Source organism: Vidua chalybeata, chromosome 8, assembly GCF_026979565.1.
Source record: "Vidua chalybeata isolate OUT-0048 chromosome 8, bVidCha1 merged haplotype, whole genome shotgun sequence".
In the NCBI taxonomy this organism is placed as follows: domain Eukaryota; kingdom Metazoa; phylum Chordata; class Aves; order Passeriformes; family Viduidae; genus Vidua; species Vidua chalybeata.
In genome coordinates, this window is record NC_071537.1 from 32,767,556 (window position 1) to 32,791,988 (window position 24,433).

The following is a 24,433-nucleotide window of genomic DNA, read 5'->3' on the forward strand; positions in this document are numbered from 1 at the left end:
TACCACACAGTACTACTATTAGTTCTAACACCAATCACCTATATTTTTACCTCACGTAGTCCTATTACAATGCATCTTTCAGACTTCTAAATCTCTAAAATATCTACCCTTTTATAAAGCCATATTTTAAAACTTATTTCTAATTCAATCTCTCTCTCAACAATATCATCTCTATTCCATAGCTTTCTTTAGTCAACACACCTTATCTCAATATTTGCCTACACGTATACAAGACTGTGTGAACTTTCTATCAAATTGTAAAAATTCTTTACCAATCCATTCCTCACAGGCACAGTGCAGGGAAAGCTCGGAGCAGCGGCAGCCGGGTCTGAGCAGGGCAGGGAGAGGCGAGCTCAGGATCCGGCACCCGAGCAGGGGGGACAGGGCCCTGGGGCACTGAGCGGGATAATAAGGGCCCCGTTCAGGGGCTGCTCTCACAAGCACAGGCTCACCCCACAGCAGAGGAAGCAGCTCTGGGCTCGGTTATGGCTGTAGCAGCGAATTCCCTTCCCCAAGGCAGCAGTTCCGACCCGTCCCGTCCTCTTCCGAAGCCGAGAGAGAGAGAGAGAGCGCCAGCAGCTGACAGACCCTTCTTCACAGTCAGGTGCCTGAGGCTGAAAGTGGGATTCCTCCTCAGCACCTGTCAGCTGCTCTTTTTCCTCTTCCAAGGAAAGTTCCAAAGTGTCACCTTCAGGCCAGTTCATGATGATTTCCAGGAGCCCAGGGCCATTTGGATTTCCCAGTTGAGCTTGTTGTGTAAGGAGGGCAATCCAGTCACTGCAGGCAGCATGGGTGGCAGGATGTATTGCAGAGACTTTTCCTCTGAACCCCCAGCCCAGCGCTGGCACAGGGGATGAACAGGCACTGAGGTGACCCTGAGAGGAAGTGCAAGGCCCAGGGAACAGCTGAGGAAGGACAGCCCTGTGCTGGGCTGACAGGTGAAGCTGGCACTGCCCAGTGTGGACAAGGTCCTTTCTCGCCAGAACCCCCCTGCCCCTCAGCGTGGCCCCTCCGCCCGCAGCGAGCCCCGAGCTGGGGCACAACCGACCGCGGGTCGCACCTGGGCTGGAGCCGCCGCCGAGCTCCGTCGCTGCCTCGCCGGGCTCCGGGCGCCGCCGCCGCTCCGCTGCCGGCCACACACAGCGTGGGCTTCTGCTGTCACCGCATTTATATAAACGGGGCAATGGGAGACGCCGGTTTGGTCATTCAGCGTGCGGGGAGAGCGGCGAGGAGCTCCCTGGCCGGCCGGCAGGAGAGGAGATCGCATGTAGGGTCTGGGAGGCCGACAGCGAGGGGATGAAATCGCATGTAAATATCTGGCGGGCCGGCCGCCAGGAGATGAAATCGGCTCTCAGTGTCTGCCGGGCCGGCCAGGAGATGAGATCGCCGCCGGGAGCCGACAGCCGCGGTGGGCCTGAGGAGGGGCGGCCGCTCCTGACATGAAAAAAGCCGCGCCGGTGAAGTTGCAGAAGAACCGGAGCCCCCGGGAAGCTGCTGCCGGTGCTCGGGGTCTGTCGGCCTTTGCAGTTCAGGCAGATAAAATGAATCCTAATTGCCAGTCATTTCCTCCACCTGCTATTTCTCCCCTCTTTTCCTGCATGGATTTGACAGCTCTCGGTTTCCTCCCACAGAGCTGGAAAGCAAAATGCCCACCTGTCCCATGGCCATCCCCGCTGCCTTCCACCGCTCCAGCCTTGTCCCTCTTTCTCTCCCCTTTACTTTGCACCACTTTCTCCCTCCTCCTCCTCTCCCTGCCAGCACGCAGCAAAGACATTTCCCCCACTGGCTCCAGCTGCCTCCTCTCCCTCCGTCCCATTTTGCCCCCTCTGAACTCCTGGAGCTGCCTGCCCGTGGAGCCGGAGCCACCGTGGGGCCGGGAAATGGTGCAGTGAATTCTGGCAGAGACTCTTGGGCCGGGCTGGGCCAGGTCAGGTGCCCAGAGCCAGCAAAAGCGCTCTGTGCCTCTCCTCCTGCCCCTGGGCAGGCCACAGAACACAGCAGGAAAGGCTCGAGGGTCTCAGTAAAGGCAGCGAGAGATCTCTCACCCAGCATGGGCATAACAGGCCCAGACTGGGGAAATTGATTTGAATTAAATTTATGATTGATCAAATCAGAGCAAGGGAATGAGATGTACCACAAATTCTAAAAATGCACCTTCCCCCCCACACTGTTCTCTCCTTCCTGGGCTTCTCTTTATCCCCTATTCCCTCCCTCCCTCCTCCCCACACAGTGGCACAGAGGGATGGGGGTGTTTTGATTTGAAAGGCAGGGGTCTCCTAAGGCAGGAGCCTCCCTTGCAGTGGAAAATGTAAACCCCCGTGCTCAGAATTATTATAATTTAGAAGTGAAGGGTCTCTCAGACACAGCTTTGAGAATAGAACAGCAGCTCTTTACCGCTCTGTCCCAGGCACACAAACCCCTGCAGCGCAGCCCTGCCCCGAGCAGACACAAACCCAGCCCCGGCCCCGCTCGGCCACGGGCACTTTCCCCTCGCGTGCAGTTCCGGGCACGGCCGGCAGGGGCGCTGGTGAGCGCCGCCGGCGGGGCGGGTGCGATGACTCCCCCCGGCCGCAGGGGGCGCTGTGCGCGGGCTCGGCCGGGGAAAGGCCTCGGCTGACGAGCCCCGCGGTGCCGGCCCGGGGCCCGCAGAGCGCGGGGACGCAGCGAGCTGCGCCGCTCGGCAGGCAGGGCTAGGGGCCACGCGTTGGCTTTGTTAGTGCTTTATTGCCAGAGTAATGCAGATGTGCTTTAAGAGATGGGATTTTATTATCAGCCTCGATGAGGAGTGAGAGCGAAGAGATGTAAGAGTCAACGCTATTCTATGGGAAGCTCACTTATTTCCTGGGTACAATATCTTATAAACGTTTTTCAGCCTATTAGCTGAAAACTTTGGCCACACAATACTACTCTTACTTCTAACGCCAATCCGCTGTGTTTTTACCTCACGTGGCCCCGTTTCAATGCCTCTTTCATACTTCTAATTCTCTAAAATACCTGGTCGTTTTGTAAGGCCGTATTTTGAAATTTGTTGAAACAATGTCTCTCTCTCGACAATGTCATTTCTCTCGTGTGGCGGCCTTATCTCAGTGTTTGCATACAGATGTACAAGACTCTCAGCTTTCTGTCCGCTTTGGAGAATTCTTTACAAATCCATTTCTCACATCTTCTTTGGACTGTAAAAACTTTTCTGATGCTCTTATTTATTATTCGTTGTATATAGTGAAGTATATAAGGTACTATTATTTATATTTTATTATAATAATTAATATTTGGAAATTAATTTTGTAACTTTTTTTTACTTAAGGTATAAAGTTTTATTTTTAAAATAAATTGTATAAATAGGATTTATTGTTCATTTTAATTTAATTTGTTCTGTTTTTTCATTTTTGAAGATGTTTGTGGATGGACTTTGAGTGGTTAGATAAGTTTATGTAATATAATTTTTAAAATTTTTTATAATTATATTTATGTGCTAGTAAGAGAAAACTGACGATGGTTTTGTTTTGTAAGATTGTATGTTTAATAGTACTAATATTTGTTATTATATTATTAATAATAATGGAAGTAGTACTGATTTTTTTGTTTAATTAATACTCTGGTTTAATTGTTTTAATGTTATAGTTGAGGTGAATTGAGGTAAAAACAAATTTGATGTAACTCATTTTGTAGGATTTTAAGGGTTAAAACTGTTATTACAGGTTTTTTATAATGATGGGTAGACTTTTTAATGTTTTTTTTGGATTGTTTTTTTAATATTAGGTGTTATTATAGTGAGTTGTTTGTTGTTATATGGGCTATTTTTATATTTTGAGGGAATGTTTGACTAGGTCTTATTTTTATAAATGAGGTAAAGCTTTGGTAATTTCTGTGGGAATTTGTTAAGATGAATAGTTTTATTTTTCGGGGGTACAGGAGTGCCCTGGGGTGACTTTATGGTGCTGACATCCCCGTTTGTCTGTTTAGCCCAGAAATAAGTTTTGCACCTTTAAGGCCGGTTCTGAGGGCTCGGGGGGAGGAGAAGCGCCCAGGGAGTTGTCAGAACTGCACTCAGCCCTCCACATCCGGCTCCCGGACTGCCTTGTGTGCGGCACAGAGCGCGGGAAGGAGCTCTCCTTTGCTTTCTGTCCGATTTAGCTCGCTGAGGCAGAGAAGTTCCCTGCCCTGTGGTTTCCTCTTTTCTTTGCAGCTGTTTAAACCTGCTCTGGACTGAACACCCACAGCAGCAGCGGCCGCTTGCACCTGTGACCCGCCGGGCCGGGCATGGGCTGTGGCATTTGGGCTGATAAGAGACTGATAAGAGACTGAGTGAGCTGAGCTGAGGGGACTTTCTGAGTTTGTCACCTCTTGGCACAGTGAGAGGTTCTGTTGTTTAATACTGATCATTTTTTGTGCTGGTGAATTGCTTTGCTGGTGTCATGGTTTGACGCTGGCGCGATGCCAGTGTCCCCATGAAAATACACCCTCCCCAGATGAGTGCTGTGAGATGCAATCAGGAACAGAGCAGAGCAGGCTCAAGCTTAAAAACAAGGGAAAAAACTTTATTACCCCACAACTATAATAAAAGACACACACTGAATCCAGAATGAAAAAAACCTCCAAAACATTCCTCCTCCCCTCACCCAATTTCCACCAAAACACAGTGAGACACAACCCTGGATTCCTGATCAAGTTACCACCCCTCAGATAATCAATTCTTAGTTCATCAAGGGACAGAGGAGTCTCTCCTGTACCACAGACCCCCAGGAAACACAATTGCAACCTCCTGTGTTTCCATGTCACACATGGCAACCGCCCGTAGGAATTCTGCCAGTGTGACACTCTCCTTTCCATGTCACAGTGCCCTCACCACCGTGCATGGACAGACTGCTCATAGGGCTCCTGTAAGGATGCTTTGCCAAGGACCACAAGAACAACAGTTTCTCCTTTTTGGCACCACTGTGTCGTCCCCCCCCCCCCCATTCTTCTCCTCCCCTGGGGCTGAGGGTCCAACAGTTTCTCCTTTTTGGGACAACAGTCCCCCCCATTTTCTCCTCCCCTGGGGCCAAGGGTCTCAAGAACAGAGATCTTCTTCTTGCTCAAGACAGAGGGCACCACCACACCCTCCTCAACTTTTCTCTGTTCACTCCATTCCTGCACTTGCAGCTGCTGAAGAGATCACTCCCACTCCTGCACTCTCTTGGCTCAAGTCATTGCATCCCCCTAAAAACGCAGTCTCTGTGTTGCAGGAGAGATTGGTTCAGTCTATGGCTATACAAGAAAAGTCCAGCCAAGGCCACTCCATCATCTTCTCCCACCTAGAATTTCTTCTTCTAACATCTCAGGTCCCAGACTGCCTCTTTTCTCTTTCAAATCGAGGAGGAGTAGTGTTTTGCAAAGCTTTCTTTTGCCAGGAAAGGGTTGAAAGTCTTGGGCTCCCAGGACGGCTGAGATCTCTCAGCAGACTGCCGAACCCCCACCTCTGTCTTCTCTGCCGGCACATGATATCAAACTTCCGGGTGGAACGGGCCCTCTCTCTCTCTCACTCTCGGGGGGCTGCCTGGGACATCTCAGTGTTCCTCCACGCTTCTGTCCTGTGGGGGGCCGGCCTGGTTCCACTCCCCTCACCCCCCTCTCTCTCGGGGGCTCCAGCCTCCCTCAGCCAGGCCGCATGGCTTCCTCTCCCGCACGCAGCCTGTGGCTGGGCAGGACGGGTCTGCACTCTTCACCGACCGCAGCACAACAGGGAGTTCCCCTGGGCGTTCTCTGCTTTTAACAACGCCCTGCGTGCTCAGAGGCGTGTCCATGCCTTCAGTGGTCACTCCAAGCGTCAATATCCAAATCTGAGCACTGATTGGTTTGACCCCAACCTCCTGAAAAAATTCACTTCCCTGTCAAACCCGGACAGCCGGTTAAAGAAACATTTTCTCAGCTTTTTTTTCCAAGGAAATCTTTTTTCCAGACCATATGGAGGTGGGGCAGCTTGAATTTGCTTTCTAGAGGAAACACATTGAAAGGTTTTTCTCCCAAAATTGCCCTAAACCAGGACACTTTGCACCACTTTCTCCCTCCTCCTCCTCTCCCTGCCAGCTCACAGCAAAGACATTTCCCCCACTGGCTCCAGCTGCCTCCTCTCCCTCGGTCCCATTTTGTCCCCTCTGAACTCCTGGAGCCGCCTGCCCGTGGAGCCAGAGCCACCGTGGGGCCGGGAAATGGTGCAGTGAATTCTGGCAGGGACTCTTGGGCTGGGCTGGGCCAGGCCAGGTGCCCAGAGCCAGCAAAAGCGCTCTGTGCCTCTCCTCCTGCCCCTGGACAGGCCACAGAACACAGCAGGAAAGGCTCGAAGGTCTCAGTAAAGGCAGCGAGAGATCTCTCACCCAGCATGGGCGTAACTGGGGAATGAGGCCTGGACTGGGGAAATTAATTGAATTTATTATCAAACAAATCTGAGCAAGGGAATGAGAGGTACCACAAATTCTAAAAATGCACCTTCCCCCCACACTGTTCTCTCCTTCCTGGGCTTCTCTTTATCCCCTATTCCCTCCCTCCCTCCTCCCCACACAGTGGCACAGAGGGATGGGGGTGTTTTGCTTTGAAAGGCAGGGGTCTGCTAAGGAAGGCAGGAGCCTCCCTGGCAATGGAAAATGTAACCCCGCTCCCTCTGCATTATTATAATTTAGAAGTGAAGGGTCTCTCAGGCACAGCTATGAGAATAGAACAGCAGCTCTTTACTGCTCTGTCCCAGGCACACAAACCCCTGCAGCGCAGCCCTGCCCCGAGCAGACACAAACCCAGCCCCGGCCCCGCTCAGCCACGGGCACTTTCCCCTCACGTGCAGTTCCGGGCACGGCCGGCAGGGGCGCTGGTGGCAGGGCCGGGGCAGCGGCAGCCGGGTCTGAGCAGGGCAGGGAGAGGCGAGCTCAGGATCCGGCACCCGAGCAGGGGGGACAGGGCCCTGGGGCACTGAGCGGGATAATAAGGGCCCCGTTCAGGGGCTGCTCTCACAAGCACAGGCTCACCCCACAGCAGAGGAAGCAGCTCTGGGCTCGGTTATGGCCGTGGCAGCGAATTCCCTTCCCCAGGCAGCAGCTCTGACAATCCTCCTCCAAAGCCGAGAGAGAGAGCCAGCAGCTGACAGACCCTTCTTCACAGTCAGGGGCCTGATGCCGAAAGTGTGATTCTTCCTCAGCACGTGTCAGCCGCTCTTCTTCCTCTTCCAAAGACAGTCCAGATGTGTCATGTGCAGACCAGTATGTGATGATTTCCAAGAGCCCAGGGGAATTTGGATTTCCCATTAGAGCTTGTTATATAATGTTATAAATAACAAATATAGTTATTGGCTTTCACATTTAGGTATTAATACAGGTGCAGCTGAGGAAGGAGAGCCCTGTGCCGGGCTAAGAAGTGAAGCTGGCAGTACCCAGCGTGGACAAGGTCCTTTCTCCAGGCCTGTTACAGGGCAGCTTGGGCCTTGCTGCAGACATACGGCCGCTCATTTGAGCAGCTCATAGTCCTGAATTTATCGTCAGCCAGGTACACACACTCGGAATTGCCCAGGACAGGAACCCTGCAGGGAGGAGCAGAGACAGCGCTGGTTCCCAGGGGAACACCTTGTGCCCCTGTCCCCCCAGGCCCTGCCCGGCTCCCCGGCACTCACCAGGAGCTGTAGCTGCTGCCGTCCCCCCAGTGCAGGCGCTCGCCCCGTCTGCGCAGCCCGAGCCAGTAATCGACGTTCCCGCGGAGGCGGAAGAGCAAATCCTGCCAAGGAGAGAGGAGTGGGAGCTGCCCCGGCCCCTCGGGGGGGACACGGGCCCGGGGCTGCCCCCGCACGCCGGGGCTCCTTCCCTGCAAGGCCCCGGCACAGGGCTGCACCCCCAGCCCTACCAGCACCCAGCCCAGCCCAGGAGCACCCCCAGGCTCCCCTCAGCCACCCCACACCTCCCACAGCCCCTCACTCACCATGGCCTCATCCTTGAGAATGGCCAGGGAGGCCCCGAGCTCGGAGCACCGTTCCTGACCCTGCTCCCAGGTGCTGTAATCCCTTGACAAGTAGTAGCAGACTCCATTGTACCCAACCCAGCCATGAGGACAGCACTGTGGAGTCGAAGGTGTAGGTGGAAGCTGTGCTGCTGGAGGGGGAAGAGGAGAAGGTCTGAGGATTCCCCTCTGCAGGGAGCAGGGACCCCGCTCTGCCCCGAGGGGCTGGGCCCAGCCTGCTGCCCCTCCCTTACCTGACTGCACAGCCAAGGCCACCCCCAAAGCCAGCACCAGCACCAGGAGCAGCAGAATCAGCAGCACCACGAGCACGGGATGGGAGCTGAACCATTTACCTGGAACAGGAAAGAGCTGCTGGCTGCGAGAACCAGACCCGGCCCTGGAATCTGCTCACCCCATGCCCAGGGAGCACAGGAGGGACCCCTCAGCCAGTGTGCCCCTCACTCAGCTGGCAGCCAGAGAGCCAAGAGCCTGGGCACAGGCATGGACACAGCTGTGGGGACAGCCAGGGACACAGCTGTGGGGACAGCCAGGGACACAGCTGTGGGGACAGGCTGCAGCAGCAGAACTGCACAGCCTTGGGGGCAGCTGGGGCTCTTGCTTCCAGCCACTGATGGAGCCCAGCAGAGCACCAGGCCTCTTCCAGACATCGGGAAACACCACACACCTGCCAGCCCTGTCCCTGGGAGGTGACACTGTCCCCTCCCTAGAGGCCACAGGGGTGGCCCTGCACTCACCCGGGAATCTTCTGAGTGCATTCCCTGTTGCTGCTCTGTTCTCCAGAGCCTCCTTCACCACCCCATGAGTGGAGCAGAATTCACTCTCCTCCAGGTCACTGCCCACATCTCTCTCCCTGGAACAAACAGCACCTTGCTCCCGAGTCATCAGGAGTGCTGACAAAGCCTCTCGGAGATCGCCTCGGGAGCAGCTTTACACCCGCGGTGATGGCACCCTGAAAGGGACACGATGAGAGAGAGGTCACTGCTGGTCCCGGCCCTGCGGGACACCGAGGCTCAGCAGGGCGGTGCCAGCTCTGGCTGCGCTGTCCCCGCTGCCCAGAGGTGCGGCAGCAGCTGCGGAGACAAGCGCAGCCTCCGGGAGCTCTGCGGTCGCCGCAGCCCCGGCCCCTGTGGCTCTGCAGCCGCTGCAGCCCAGCTCCGTGCCGGGACAGGCGCTGAGAGCGCCTGGCAGCTGCGGCTCGGAGTCCGCCTGCCGAGGGGCAAGAACCAGCAGCCCCGGGGGCTCACGATTGTCCCCCGCATTCCCTGCCCCGGCGGCTCGGAGCCCGGGGACACCGAGCGCCGGCACAGCCGCTTCGGCTCCCTGCTTGGGACCACGGAGCGGCTCCTCGCAGAGAGAGAGGGCAGCGCCGAGAAGCCTCGGCCCCGGAGCAGGCAGCATGCGGCGCTTTCTGCCCCGCTCGGCGCCGTGCAGCGCTTTGGGCTCTGAGGCACGTTCAAGTCCATCCCGGGCCAGCCCCGAGCCGGGCACGGACACCTCCCGCCCGAACAGCTACCCCAAGCCCTGTGCCATCGCTGCTGCGGCACCGGCTCTTCCCCAGCGATCCGGGCAAGGAGGAGATCGCGGGCAGCCGCTCCCTCCGCTGTTGCGGCCGGAATCGCTGCTAGTAATGTCCAGGGTAAGGAAGCAAAGAGGGCCTTTGTTGTAGATGTCGGTGAACCTAATGGGAAGAATGATGATGTCTAACTCTGGTTCAGAAGATTGAATGATTTCTTTATTATAATTCTGCTATAATACATTAATATACTATATAAATGAGGATACTAAAAACTACGTGCTACTTTCTCTAAATATCATATTTAACTACTAACAACTCGTGACCCTGGTCTCTAAAGTCCAGACACAAGTGGATCCGATTGGCCATCAGGCCCAAACAATCCACCACGATTCAACTAAATACTCACTCTAAGTAAACAATTCTCTAAACACATTCCACAAGAGAAAAACAAGGAGCAGAAATAGAAATTGTTTTCTCTTTCATTTCTCTCTGTGCACCTCAATGAAAAATCGAGAGAGAGAGAGAAATGTGCTTACCACAGGCTTTTGCAAGGTATCCAGAGATATTTTATGCAGTCGGTCCGTAAGATGTTCAGGTCCCAGGCGCACACACATGGACCGTCCAGGTTTTCCTCTTTCCCGGGGGGCCGGGAGTGCCCCTGGTCTCGGGGCAGTAAAAGATAAGGACCAATCAGGGAATAGGGAGGGAGTGGCTCAGGGACATAGGAACAGGGGAAGGAGTCACTGGGGTCTTAACAGGTTTTTGAGGGAAGCTTCTTGTGTCTCCCCGACTCAGGGGATGCCGCCCAGGGTGTCCACACTCCGCGATCCCAGCGCAGGGGGGACACGGAGGAACCCGGCACCGGGAACTCGCCAGAACCCCCCTGCCCCTCAGCGCGGCCCCTCCGCCCGCAGCGAGCCCCGAGCTGGGGCACAACCGACCGCGGGTCGCACCTGGGCTGGAGCCGCCTCCGACCTCCGCCGCCGCCTCGCCGGGCTCCGGACGCCGCCGCCGCTCCGATCCCGGCCAGACACAGCGGGAGCAGCCGGTGCTGCCGCTAATTTGAGCCGATTTGATCAATCAGAGGGCGGGAGCGCTGTCAGTCGCGGCTTGGCCGCTTTGCTACTCGATCCCCCCGCGGTCCCCTCTCCCCAGCGCTCCCCGCTGCCTTCTCCGGGGTCGGTTCCTTCCCCGCTCTGGCGCCTCGGGCGTCGTTGCCAGCCCGGATTCCGGGATCTGAACCCGAGTCCCTTTCGCTCGGCTGAGCGCAATGGAAATTCTCTGCGGGTGTCGGCGCGGCCCGCGCGGGGCTGCCCCGCCACATCCCGAGCCCCGTGCGGGGGCAGCTCGGCTTTCCCCGCGCGGCGCCGCAGCTCGCCTAAGCCTGGCTTTCCTAATCCCGGATGGCTCGGCTTTTCCCCACTGCCGGGTGGCTCGTCTCTTCCCACTCCCGGGTGGCTCGGCTTTTCCCGGCGCGGCTCGGCGGCTCAGGTTTTCCTCGGACGACCTCACTCCCCCACTGTCGCTCCCCCCCTGCGGCGGGGCGAATCCCCCCGGCATTTGCCGGAAGGTCTCTGACTGCCTCTGTTTACTGAAGCCTCATGCACCGTGTTTTAGAACGCCTTAAAAATGCGTTGAAATGCTTTTTTAAAGTTAATCTTGTGTATTTTGTGAACTCTGATTTCTCTGAGAATTGTTACTGGAGAGATTCAAAGCGGTAAATGCAGTGCCTTGTTATTCTTGTTATTTTGTGCAGCATAGCACAATCTAATTTCTTTAACAGAAATGCTGATAACATTTACCATATGGTATTACACTGCATACAATCTCAAGAAGCTCCCGGTTTACTGGACAGTTTGCCAAATTCTCCATTGTTGTTTCTTTCTGTACAGGCACTATTCATAAGATATGATTACCTTATTTATAACTGGCTTTTCATGAACTTTGACATATCTTTGTGTAACTACCTACAAGACACGTGTCCTTTTGGGATCTCTCTTTTCTGTTCCCTAGCTGCAGGTGCATCTCCTTGAACAGGCTGTCTACACCCGTTCCCTGCACTGCCTTCTCAGTCTTTAGTCCCTGCATTCGTCTCAGCAGGTTTGCTATGACTTGACCCAGTGCTGTCTCATCATTTTCCTGTGCTTTCAGAGTTCCAGAATAAGATCTCTGGGCTTTGTCAAAACTCTCATCTGAGCTGAGGTCCCGTGGCCTTTACTGACCCTTTTGTGACACACATCCTTCTGGGACACGGCTGTGACCTGCTAAGGGCAAGGCTGCTTCTACTCTTTGGGAATCAGATACAGCCCCAGTTATTCTCACAGAAGCACTCTGTGAGTGCTTCTCACTGTGTTTGGGGCATTCATAACTGCTGTGTTTGTGGCATTCATAACTGCCGGTATTGAGAGACTTGTTTTTGAGATATGTTAGGGAGACACTCCCAGTGAGGGTCTGGGCTCTAGCCAGGCCCTGGCTCTGCCTGATCAGAAAATTGCCAACAAACCCAGATGTTTTCTGCCTCAAAACTATATTCAAGTCTCTTTGACTTGGCAATTTGACCCTATAACAGTGTGACAGCTGGATCTATTTTTAAAGTGAGCTTGAACACCTTTCCTGGGAATGGCCATCCAGGTCCTCACTGAAACAAGGTTTGTCAGCTGCTGCAGGCCCTGGGTGATGGCGCAGTATTTAAGACAATGATAATAATCCAATTTCACATGTGTTATTAATGATGTGTATTATCTGACTTATTCTTGATTGTGTAAGTTTCTTGTTTCACTGCATATATTGTTTTCTTTGGATGTTCCCTTCATGTTCATAGCAAGAGACATGCATGTTATTTTTAAAACCAAAAGAAAGGGGAATTGGCTCCTAAAGAATGTCTGAATAATGCAATATTTATACCAAAAGAATTTTTAAATGCTTTTCTCTAAGTGTCACAGTGAGGGTGGCTGTGACAAATCTCTCTGGTTCCCTGACTTCAGGCGAGGGTGGTGAAAAGGAAAAGGAGCTGCTTCGATGGAACTGCCCAGAAAGAACCTTAATAAAGGGTGAAAAACAACAAACGTGGAGAAGCCCTGCAGGATAGGAGGGGCATGATCCAAAGACCTGAAACAACGGGGAAGCAACAGTATATACACTCGGCGGTGGAACATTCTAGAACTATAACCATACAGGGGAAACAAGTAAGCAACAGGGAAGCAGAACTTGGGCAACTTACCATAATAACACCAGAGGCTGATGGGGGAACTCTCAGGCTCTCCCTGAATTAAACAAATTATTCCCAGGGCTTGAAACAGACACCTGGCTGGCTCTTTTGGGGTAAAATCCAGCTGACTCTGAGCCACTGCTGGGCCAAGTCCCACAGATGAGGATCTCCAGCAGAGTATGCAGTGGCAAGGCCTAGGTGATTTATGAACTGAGGGAGAAGGTGTGCAGGAGTTTTATCACCAGGAGGTTTAAAGTGGTCACCTGTTCATGTGATCAGACATCAATCGCCTCTGAGAAAGTGAGGCCCAGTGAGAAGAGAGGTGACCCAGTCACCACTCAGCCTTCGTGGCCAGGACAGGAACAGAGGCAGGACTGCCAGAACATGGCTGTGTCTGGAGACTTGGAGAGGCAGCTTGGCAACAGAGGCCTTCTGTCCTGCAGTATTTACCACCATGGTATTGTGTTCCTGCTAACCCTCTTCAGCTTCCTGGAACATTCAGTGATGTCAAGGTCAACATTTCCAGCTGGTGGACTTCCTCCTGCCTGGGCAGCAGGACCCCTGAGTTCCAGCCATATGGACTTCAGAGCAATGATCATTTCTTTCCATTCCCTAAGGGATATTGGACATTATATTTTTCTTCTCCCATGCTCTTTGTCAGTGACATGATTGTACTTGAGAATACAAAATTTAAGTATTTTGTTGATTGTAACCTGTCTTTCATGTGTCTTATCCTGTACCTAATAGATAAGCAGCAATAACCTTAAAACTATAGTAATCTCACAGGAGCAAACTGTTTTAACATCAGAATATGTAAGTTTTTTTTTTTTTTAACAAAAAGAAGGGGGGATTATTGCATATAGGTAGAAATTCTATAAAAGAAAGGCCTTATAATATCATGGTTCAGGCCTGCTGATCCAGCTGGGTGCAGCTAACAGCTAGTCTGTTAATTCCCATGAGAAAGAATCAGAGGAATGAGAATCAATTTGCATAATAGTCTATTTTTGTAAAGAAAAACAGGTTCACACCCATAAAAACAAGAAGTCTGTCCCATGCAAATCAGTGAATATATGTAAACTAACCAAAAATAGAGAGGTTTAGTGGAAATGCAAAATGCCATTTACTGACCCATGAACTGTCAGAGTATTGTTAGCCAGTTAGATCGAACACGCTGCCAGCTGATAATCCTATTAAATATGAGCTCTGCAAAAAAGATGCAGCTTTTCTCGATGAAGAAGTGGAGTCCCGGCTGTTTGTATTGTGACAAATCAAGGGGGATTTTCCCTCAATTTAGCCTCCTGAATTAAGAGCAGCTGCATTGCCAATTGACAAAATTAGAAAGGCTTCCTTAGCAGTTGTTGAGATGGCAAAGAAAGGGAGAGGACAGAGAATGGAGTGGGGGAAAGAAGGGGAAAATCTTCCTTTGCACAGTGGGTGTTTAACCATCATGGTCACATCTCAAGGACTTGTAGAAACCGTTCTAATCTCAAGAAAGGAAAAGCTTCCAGGATATTTTTCATCCCAGCAAGAGCCTAAGGAAGCCCTCAGCAGCAGGAGACTGGGAGAACTGCAAGGCTGGTTTCTGGAGCAGAGGGAGCAGCGTGTGCTCCTCAAAGGCAGACCTTCACCCACAGCAGTCTGAAGGTAGAAAAACAAGGATACAAGAAAGCCTTAGGTGGGGAACAGGTTATCAAAGGTTTTCTAAGGAAAGAACAAGGTCTGGGAAACAGGACCTGGAAGGTGAGAGAGGAAGGAAATACAGAGGCAGCTGAGGCCTCTTCAAATTCAAACAGAAACGAGAAAAGAAGGGAGGAGAAGGGAGGAGGGAAGAAAAGGCTGGGACTAAACCATAACCCAGCCAGCACAGCCGCTTCGGCTCCCTGCCTGGGACCACGGAGCGGTTCCTCGCAGAGAGAGAGGGCAGCGCCGAGAAGCCTCGGCCCCGGAGCAGGCAGCATGCGGCGCTTTCTGCCCTGCTCGGCACGTGGAGCGCTCTGGGCTCTGAGGCACGTTCAAGTCCATCCCGGGCCAGCCCCGAGCCGGGCACGGACACCTCCCGCCCGAGCAGCGGCCCCAAGCCCGCAGCGAGAACCCCGAGCTGCGGCACAACCGACCGCGGGTCCCACCTGTGCTGGAGCCGCCTCCGAGCTTCGGCCGCCGCCGCCGCTCCGCTCCCGGCCAGACCCACCGGGCACGGGCGCTGCCGCCGCACGGTGGAGCCGATGGAGGGGGGAGCGGCTTTGGCCGTTCGGAACAAACAGCGCCCGGGGAAGCAGCGAGAGGCGGGGAGGAGAGGGGCGAGGGACTGAACCTGTTTGGGGGTGAGTGCACAAAAAGCATGTTAGCAGCGAGCCCGCGGCAATCGGGAAGGAGCCAGGCCGGGATCCAAGGAACGCACTCAGGGCGCGTTTCCAGGGCTCCGGAGTCACAGCTGGTGAGGGAGCCTGCCAGGAGAGGGACTTGGTCAGGATTGTGGTTTGTGAATTGAGGTGCGCTGGAGGGAGATGTGCTGGTTGGAGGCCTCCTGGGCCGTGGTGATCCTGAAATTACAGTGTTCTCGATATTTGGTGATATCAGGAGGAACATCAAGAAAGTTTTTGTACTGGGCTTCAGGAGGGCAGACTTCGGCCTCTTTCGGAGACTTAGTCAGGAAGTTCTTTGGGAAGCAGTCCTTAAAAGCAAAGGAGTGCAGGAAAGGTGGCATGCTTCAAACCAGAGATCTTGAGGGCACAGGAACAGACTGTCCCTGTGTGCCCAAAGACGAGTCAATCAGGCAAACGTCCAGCCTGGATGGGCATTGAGGTTTTGAAGGAACTTAGGAATAAAAGGAGGACGTATCAGCTTTGGAAGGAGAGTCAGGTCACTCAGGAAGTATTTAAGGGGCTGCTAGGGTATGTAGGAAAAAAATTAGGGAGGCCAAAGCTCAGTTTGAACTTAAGTAGGCAACATGTGTAAAGGATAGTAAAAAAATGTTTGTACTGATATATTAAAGATTAAAGGAAGGGTAAGGTCAGTTTTATTCACTGTTGGATGCAGGAGGGAACTTAGTAAGTGCAGATGAGGAGAAGGCAGAGGTGCTCAACGCCTTCTTTGCCTCAGCCTTTAGTGAGAGGATGGCTTGTCCTCAGGAACAGTGTCCTCCTGGGCTGGTAGATGGTGTCAGGGAGCAGAATGGGCTCCTGTTCTCCAGGAGGAGGCAGTCAGAGAACTGCTGAGCTGCTTGGCTGATCATAAATCTATGTGCCCAGAAGGGATCCACCCCAGGGGGATGAGGGAGCTGGCAGATGAGCTTGGGAAGCTGCTCTCCATCATTTACCAGCAGCCCTGGCTCACAGGTGAGGTTCCAGATGGCTGGAAGCTGCCCAGTGTGACATCAAGTGACCACAACAAGGGTGGGAAGGAGGATCCTGGTAATTACAGGCCAGTCAGCCTGACCTCAGTACCCAGTAAGGTCATGGAGCAGTTCATATTGATTTCATCAGGCAGCACTTACAGCATGGCCAGGGTGTCAGACACAGCCAGCAGGACTTTAGGAGGGGTATGGCGTGTTTGACCAACCTGGTTTTAAGGACTGCTTCCCAAAGGACTTCCTGAAAAGTCTCCCAAATAGGCCAAAGTCTCTTCCCATTTGCAGCACTCCCTAGGGGCCTCTTTTAATCAGATTGCTACTCCGCAAAGGATGAAGCACTATCCTGGGCCTGCCTGACTCACAGTCCCTTGACACAGCTGGTTTTTGTGACACTTTGGCAGTGTCTACTACTGCTGCAGTATTTTTAGAATATTTTATACCATTCTCAGAATATTATTCCCTTCACATATCCCAGCCTTTCTCATGACACTTTTTACCCGGCACGGCCACCCAGACGGTGCCTTGGTGCAGCTCCTTTAATGTTACCAGGGGGAGGAGAGCCAGTGGTGCAGCTTTTTATTCTGTTTATTTTATTCTCTCAAACTTATTCCCACAGCACCTCAGTGTCCCTGGGTGCAGTTCCTTTAGAGACAAGGGCCCGTCTCAGCAGGCGGCTGCAGCCAGGCCAGGGGCAGGGCAGGACACATCACAACACTGGCGGTGCTCGGGGTCTGTCGGCCTCTGCAGTTCAGGCAGATAAAATGAATCCCAATTGCCAGCCATTTCCACCACCTGCTATTGCTCCCCTCTTTTCCTGCATGGATTTGACAGCTCTCGGTTTCCTCCCACAGAGCTGGAAAGCAAAATGCCCGCCTGCCCCATGGCCATCCCCGCTGCCTTCCACTGCTCCAGCCTTGTCCCTCTTTCTCTCCCCTTTACTTTGCACCACTTTCTCCCTCCTCCTCTCCCTGCCAGCTCACAGCAAAGACATTTCCCCCACTGGCTCCAGCTGCCTCCTCTCCCTCGGTCCCATTTTGCCCCCTCTGAACTCCTGGAGCCGCCTGCCCGTGGAGCCAGAGCCACCGTGGGGCCGGGAAATGGTGCAGTGAATTCTGGCAGGGATTCTTGGGCTGGGCTGGGCCAGGCCAGGTGCCCAGGGCCAGCAAAAGCGCTCTGTGCCTCTCCTCCTGCCCCTGGGCAGGCCACAGAACACAGCAGGAAAGGCTCGAGGGTCTCAGTAAAGGCAGCGAGAGATCTCTCACCCAGCATGGGCATAACAGGCCCGCACTGGGGTCATTAATTTTAGTTGAATTTATTCTCAGAGAAAAGGGCCAATCAGAGAATAGGGAGGGAGTATCTCAGGGACATAGGAACAGGGGAAGGAGTCACTGGGGTCTTAACAGGTTTTGAGGGAAGTTTCTTGTGTCTCCCCGACTCAGGGGATGCTGCCCAAGGTGTCCACACGCCACGATCCCAGCGCAGGGGGGACACGGGGGAACCCGGCACCGGGAACTCGCCAAAACCCCCCTGCTCCTCAGCGCGGCCCCTCCGCCCACAGCGAGCCCCGAGCTGGGGCACAACCGACCGCGGGTCGCACCTGGGCTGGAGCCGCCTCCGAGCTCCGCCGCCGCCTCGCCGGGCTCCGGGCGCCGCCGCCGCTCCGATCCCGGCCAGACACAGCGGGAGCAGCCGGTGCTGCCTCTGACCTGAGCCCGCGTAGGTGTGGGAAGGGTTTCGGCTACACTGAACTTTTTGCGCGTGGGAAAGCAGCCAGTCACAACGAGGAGAGGGGGGAGCGAGCGGGGAGGAGAGGTCAGGTCAGGTCAGTTCAGATGGCTTCTGTCCAGAAAACACCACGCTAAGAAAAAAAGCCCCAGGCCGTTGAAACTGGTGGAGAACCGCAGCGCCGGGGAAGTCGCTTCTGGGGCTCTCCACAGTGAATTACCGCAGGGATTCCTGGGCTGGGCCGGGCCGGGCCAGGTGCCCAGGGCCAGCAAAAGCGCTCTGTGCCTCTCCTCCTGCCCCTGGGCAGGCCACAGAACCCAGCAGGAAAGGCTCGAGGATCGGGAAAAGGCCAGGGGGAGATCAGTCACCGGTCACCGGGATAAGAGACACCGCTGGGGGCAGTTCTTGGAATTTATTCTCGAACAGATCATCGCAAGAGAACGAGAGGTGAAGCAGCAGGGGTTCCAGCCTCGGAAGCAGGACTTTGCCCTCGGCCTCTCGCAGCTGCCCTCGGGGGATGAAGGATCCCCCGGGCCCCGAGCAGCGGCTCTGCCCCCACCATGGGCATGTGTCCCGAGCCCACGCTCCGTGCCGGGCTCGGAGGGCCGAGCGCGGAGCAGGCGCTGAGCTGCTCCGTGGAGCTTCCAGCCCCGCTGGATGCGGCGGGCGCGGCGCAGGCAGTGCCGGGCGTCCGGCGGCATCGCTCGGTGCCTGGCGGCGTTTGCAGTGCCGAGGGATGGACTGAGTCCGACCGGCAGCGCCAGCGCACCGCTACCCTTCTAGTTCAGTTTAGTAATGGCTTAAGCCAAGGGTAAAGTGCCTCTTGTGGCCATTTCAAAGCCTCGAAGCAAGGGGAGAACGGAGGTTCCCTCTCGAAGTTAGATCCCTAAATGATTGTGAAAAATACGTTTTTCTTGCTTGGCAAAATTTAAAAGTTTAACAAAGGACAGTAGGAGACAGATACAGTAAGTGAAAGATTACGGTTGTGTACTTCTTGGCTCTCAGCCAAAAGCACACACTGGTTTTGGAAACGCTTTTACATTCTATTTTTATTGCATCATCTGTTCTATATTTGGACTTGTTTACATGTTTCAAAAACTATTTAGCTTGGCTCTTCTTCGGGTCTGCCTTTTTAGAGCATGAGTATTTGTTGGTTGTGGTTTTTGTCTATTCTTATCTTTATTTTAAATTATTGGGATTTTACAGATGATGCGTGCTGATAGTTGGTATATTAGTAGCAGGTCTTCATCATATGTTCTTTGAATATTGTCCCAACCAAACAGGCGTTTTAACACAAGCATATTTATATCAGCTACTTTTAAGTTTTAGCTAACAACAGAAATCAAAATTCTATTTCTATAGCAAAGTTATTTTAATACTACACAAATAGAATCCATTTTAATATTTGCAAAAAGCCAATACTATAATATGTATCTGTTGGGGAAGATGAAATAGCAAGGCCCTATAAATATGATGGCCTGGCAAAAGAATCAGAGAATACAGATATCGAGATGAAAACGAGGTTTGAAATACCAAACCTTCATTACTGAGCATCCTGAAAACAATAATACAGCCAAGCTGAAAGCAATCCCCCCTTTCTGATAGATCCTAAGGTCAGATGGAATGTCCTGTCTCACCCCCAATGTGTGGTTCATCCCATACCTGTAACTCTCCCCTGAAGTATCAGGTGTCTGCAACCCCATTGGCCCAAGTCCTGTCCCAGCCCACCTTGAAGCCCCCGATAAGGTGTGGCCGAGGGACCGGAGATCTTCCTGCTGGGACGCCCACCTGGCACCCTCTCTCTCTCTCCCTCTCTCTCCCCCCGGCTCTCCCTGGGCCTGCCACGAGTTGCGGCTAGCAACTCCAAGCAGGGCCCTTCATCCTTTACAATAAACCCTATGCTCTAAAGACCGGGCCTCAGAGATCCTTCGTCACCACCCACCCAAACCGTCCTGGAGCCCAGCAGTCCCCGCAGTATCTATAGCAAGAAGCATAAGGAGAGTCTTCCCTCGATTGAAACCCGAAGAAAAAGTGAATCAAGGCTTCACTTTTAGCTTCCTAAAATGAGGAGAAATGCAATTTTCCTCTTCATTTTCCCTCAACAAAGACCAGTCTGGGGCTTGTGGACATCCTTTTCGTCTGTGAAGGTCCCTTCAAATGGAGGGTCCCCCTCGATGGAACTCTTACAATGGCACATAAAGAGGCTCCTCTCAAGGGAAGCCCTTTAAAACCAGGGACAGCCGTGTTTGCCCTCAGTTTTAACCTTGAGATGATGAAAAGGAGTCACTTTCCCTCAAGTCAGACGGCACCATAAAGGTATTCTCCTTCCATTCAAACATGAAAATCATGGAAAATGGTGATTGCCTGCCTTGTGAGACACCAAAAATCATGGAAAATGTGTGTTTTTCTTCAGTTGAGCCCCTTCAAATCATAGGTGAATGGGGATCCTCCCCAGTTCAAACACAATTACAGAAATGTTTCCCCTCCTCAATTTAAATCCCTTTCCTTCTTGTAACCCCCTTTTTTGGGGCCACTGGGGAGGGACTGGGGGCACCTCCCCCTCCTCCCTGGTCACACCTGGGGCTGCTGCACGTTGCAGAGTGCTGAGGAGTTCCCTGCCAGTTCCCTGCCAGTTCCCTCTTCCTGGCAAGCAGCGGGAGGGATGGTGAGAGCACTGGGCAGGAACTGGGAGCACTATTCCTTCCCAGAGCTCCTGATATCCCTGCCAGTGCTCCTTCTTGTTCACTCCTGGTGCTTCCACTCTCCTTCCCAGTTCCCTCCTGGCATTCCCTGTGCTCCCAGTTCCCTCCCAGTGTTCCCAGGATCTCTTCCAGTGCTCCCAGCAGCAAAGCACTGGGGGCACTGCGTGGTCTGCTCTTGAAGAGGCGAGACTTGAGCTGTTGGGAGAGAAATCCCAACTGGAAGGTGCTGGGGAGGGCTGGGTTCCCGGCGCTGTGAGTTTTCCTTATTCAGTCCTTTGTTGTAATTTTTGTCAAGGTTTAGTAAACATGTTTAAAATTTTAACAGTGAGGGTCATCTCTCACTCTAGTTTTCAATCTGCTCTTGTAGCACACTGTCAGTAGTCCTAGAAGGGCACTACTGTAGTCACTTTTATTTTATTCTCTGTGAGAGGACACAAAGTTGGCAAAACTTTGGAAAGCTTCTGCTCCTCCCTCCTCTCCCTGAAAAAGCCCAGTCTTACAGTGCAATGGAACACTCTGTAACTGCCTCAGGAATTTCAGTTTTGTGTGACTGACCTGGAAAATGGGACTGAGAAAATATCCAAAATACCATGTTAATTTTTAAACACTTTCTGAAATAATTGTTTCCAAGTGATTTTGATGTTGAAACCATTCACTGTAGCTGCTGCCCATGCAAATAAACCTTTAGACATGGTCACTCTTACAGCCATTAGAGAAGAATTTTCAGTAATCTCTGTAGTTTGTAGTAGTAGACTTAGTATTTGTGTGCTTTGGTAGTGTTCATCCAGGCACAGTTCATGTAAAAACAGAATTCCAAAAAAATCAGATGTTTCAAGTTTGATGTAAAGTGTTTCTATATTTTGTGTTCTTTTGTGTGCCAGAGAAGATTTGGGCTTAAAAGATGAAAATCTGCCTCTGTTAAAAACAAAGAGAAGTTTTCCTTCTATGGAACCCTAATTTTACCTCAGATGTCTATGATTCCTTATTGGTTTTGCCCCCTGGAAGTGAATGCAATTGTCAGCACCAACTGGGCTTTGTTGGAAATGCTATTGGGTTGGAAAAGTTCCTCGTTTCAGTGGCTGAGACCCTGGTGAGGTTTTCAGCATTTCCTTCTGTCAGGTGGGATCTGATGGGCCTGAGGTGGCCTTGTCTCCTCAGAGTTTTCATGCCCTAAGGAAGCAAAGGCTGATTGAATGTGCTTGATCCTCTCCTGTCTAATGGGGAGCAACGGCAAACAGCAGAGCTGGAATCGCCTTCTCTGTTCCTCATTTCTCCTGCCAACAGACCTCTTGGCTCTCTCAGGGCCCAGAAGTCACTTCTCCTTGTTGATGGATGGCCTGAAGGCACCCAGGTGCTGCAGGTCAGTACTGCTTCAGAAATCCTTTTGGCTTGGAAGTATCCTTCTACCTGAGAGCTGAATTTAGAAATAGATGTCGTGAGGCCAGGGAGCTAACTCAGAAATGTCAGCAGGATCCCAGAGAAAAAGGTCCCTTGAAAAGACTGCAGTTATTTTTATAGCAACGTTTCTAGCAGAAGTTTCTGGACTCCAGGGGAGCCATGGAATAGTTTCGCAGTGTCAGAAACAGCAAATCCACTCTTGGCCAGGAGCTCCCAGCTCTTCCTGTGGCACTGGCAGTTGCTCCTGTCAGGATGTTTTACCCAGCAGAAAACCAAGGTGACCACCCAAGGGGGCCCCTGCAGGATGTGACGTTATCTGCCTATACAGTGAAATTTGCTTTATGGTTCCCATTTATTCTCCTGATAACCAGATGCAGCTCCTTCCTGCCTGTGGCTGCCCTCTGACAGCTGGGTCTCAAAGTCCAGGGATAAACGGCAGGGACAGTTACACCACAGGGACTCAGATGCTCATAGAACCTCTAGCAGAAAACTAAATATTTGCTTTGTAAAAGTGTGCCTTAAGTCAACACTGACAGTTGTACATCAAAAAGTGATTTTTCTGTCTGACTGAACCAAAATGTCTTTAGAAAACAGGAGACCTTATATTGATGAGAATTATTTATTAGAAATTACAGTTGTTTTCTGTGAAAAATGCCATTCACTTGTGTTAAAATTTTAGAAGTGTAATAGTAATGAAAATAGTAATAAAAATTAGGACAATACGAGACAATGAAAAGCAAAGGATTACAGACATCCGGATGCTTTGCTCTGCCACAAAGCAGGCCTTGCTAACAAAGGATTACCCCTTCAGAGCAATAGGCTGTTGCATATTCATGTATCTCATACATGATTCAAACATTCCTTTCAAACTCTGCTTCGTTTTAGCTTCCCCCCCTCATCTTGTAAATCAATGTTCTTGGCTCCTCAAAGTCAGAGCGTTCTCAATCAGCAGGCAATAATTCTTCTCTTGGAATCTTGGTTTCTTGTTGCTGTTCTCTTTGTCCAAATAGGAAAACGCAACAGAAGGAAATGCTGAAAACCTCACCAGGGTCTCAGCCACTGAAACGAGGAACTTTTCCAACCCAATAGCATTTCCAACAAAGCCCAGTTGGTGCTGACAATTGCATTCACTTCCAGGGGGCAAAACCAATAAGGAATCATAGACATCTGAGGTAAAATTAGGGTTCCATAGAAGGAAAACTTCTCTTTGTTTTTAACAGAGGCAGATTTTCATCTTTTAAGCCCAAATCTTCTCTGGCACACAAAAGAACACAAAATATAGAAACACTTTACATCAAACTTGAAACATCTGATTTTTTTGGAATTCTGTTTTTACATGAACTGTGCCTGGATGAACACTACCAAAGCACACAAATACTAAGTCTACTACTACAAACTACAGAAATTACTGAAAATTCTTCTCTAATGGCTGTAAGAGTGAACATGTCTAAAGGTTTATTTGCATGGGCAGCAGCTACAGTGAATGGTTTCAACATCAAAATCACTTGGAAACAGTTATTTCAGAAAGTGTTTAAAAATTAACATGGTATTTTGGATGTTTTCTCAGTCCCATTTTCCAGGTCAGTCACACAAAACTGAAATTCCTGAGGCAGTTACAGAGTGTTACATTGCACTGTAAGACTGGGCTTTTTCAGGGAGAGGAGGGAGTAGCAGAAGCTTTCCAAAGCTTTGCCAACTTTGTGTCCTCTCACAGAGAATAAAATAAAAGTGACTACAGTAGTGCCCTTCTAGGACTACTGACAGTGTGCTACAAGAGCAGATTGAAAACTAGAGTGAGAGATGACCCTCACTGTTAAAATTTTAAACATGTTTACTAAACCTTGACAAAAATTACAACAAAGGACTGAATAAGGAAAACTCACAGCGCCGGGAACCCAGCCCTCCCCAGCACCTTCCAGTCGGGATTTCTCTCCCAACAGCTCATGTCTCGCCTCTTCAAGAGCAGACCACGCAGTGCCCCCAGTGCTTTGCTGCTGGGAGCACTGGAAGAGACCCTGGGAACACTGGGAGGGAACTGGGAGCACAGGGAATGCCAGGAGGGAACTGGGAAGGAGAGTGGAAGCACCGGGAGTGAACAAGAAGGAGCACTGGCAGGGATATCAGGAGCTCTGGGAAGGAATAGTGCTCCCAGTTCCTGCCCAGTGCTCTCACCATCCCTCCCGCTGCTTGCCAGGAAGAGGGAACTGGCAGGGAACTGGCAGGGAACTCCTCAGCACTCTGCAACGTGCAGCAGCCCCAGGTGTGACCAGGGAGGAGGGGGAGGTGCCCCCAGTCCCTCCCCACTGCCCCCGTAAAAGGGGGGTTACAAGAAGGAAAGGGATTTAAATTGAGGAGGGGAAACTTTTCAGTAATTGTGTTTGAACTGGGGAGGATCCCCATTCACCTATGATTTGAAGTGTCTCAACTGAAGAAAAACACACATTTTCCATGATTTTTGGTGTCTCACAAGGCAGGCAATCATGGTTTTCCATGATTTTCATGTTTGAATGGAAGGAGAATACCTTTATGGTGCCATCTGACTTGAGGGAAAGCGACTCCTT

At 51.9% G+C, this 24,433-nt stretch overlaps 1 protein-coding gene across 3 annotated transcripts; it reads right to left on the reverse strand.

Moving 5' to 3' along the window:
- Window positions 1-4,517: 4,517 nt before the first annotated feature.
- LOC128791560 (C-type lectin domain family 2 member B-like) lies at window positions 4,518-17,777 on the reverse strand. 3 transcript variants are annotated; one of them, XM_053949301.1, is made up of 6 exons: window positions 17,645-17,777; window positions 8,709-8,923; window positions 8,208-8,306; window positions 7,936-8,102; window positions 7,634-7,734; window positions 4,518-7,543 (listed from the first exon to the last, which is right to left on the reverse strand). In XM_053949301.1, exons 2-6 carry the CDS (start codon window positions 8,854-8,856, stop codon window positions 7,429-7,431), a joined length of 630 nt encoding a protein of 209 aa, XP_053805276.1. In that variant the 5' UTR covers window positions 8,857-8,923; window positions 17,645-17,777; the 3' UTR covers window positions 4,518-7,428. The 3 variants fall into 3 exon arrangements, with proteins under 3 accessions (XP_053805276.1, XP_053805274.1, XP_053805275.1); XM_053949299.1 differs by having other exon boundaries at window positions 7,936-8,105; XM_053949300.1 differs by lacking the exon at window positions 17,645-17,777 and adding an exon at window positions 10,444-10,860 and having other exon boundaries at window positions 7,936-8,105.
- Between the last annotated feature and the right edge of the window lie 6,656 nt (window positions 17,778-24,433).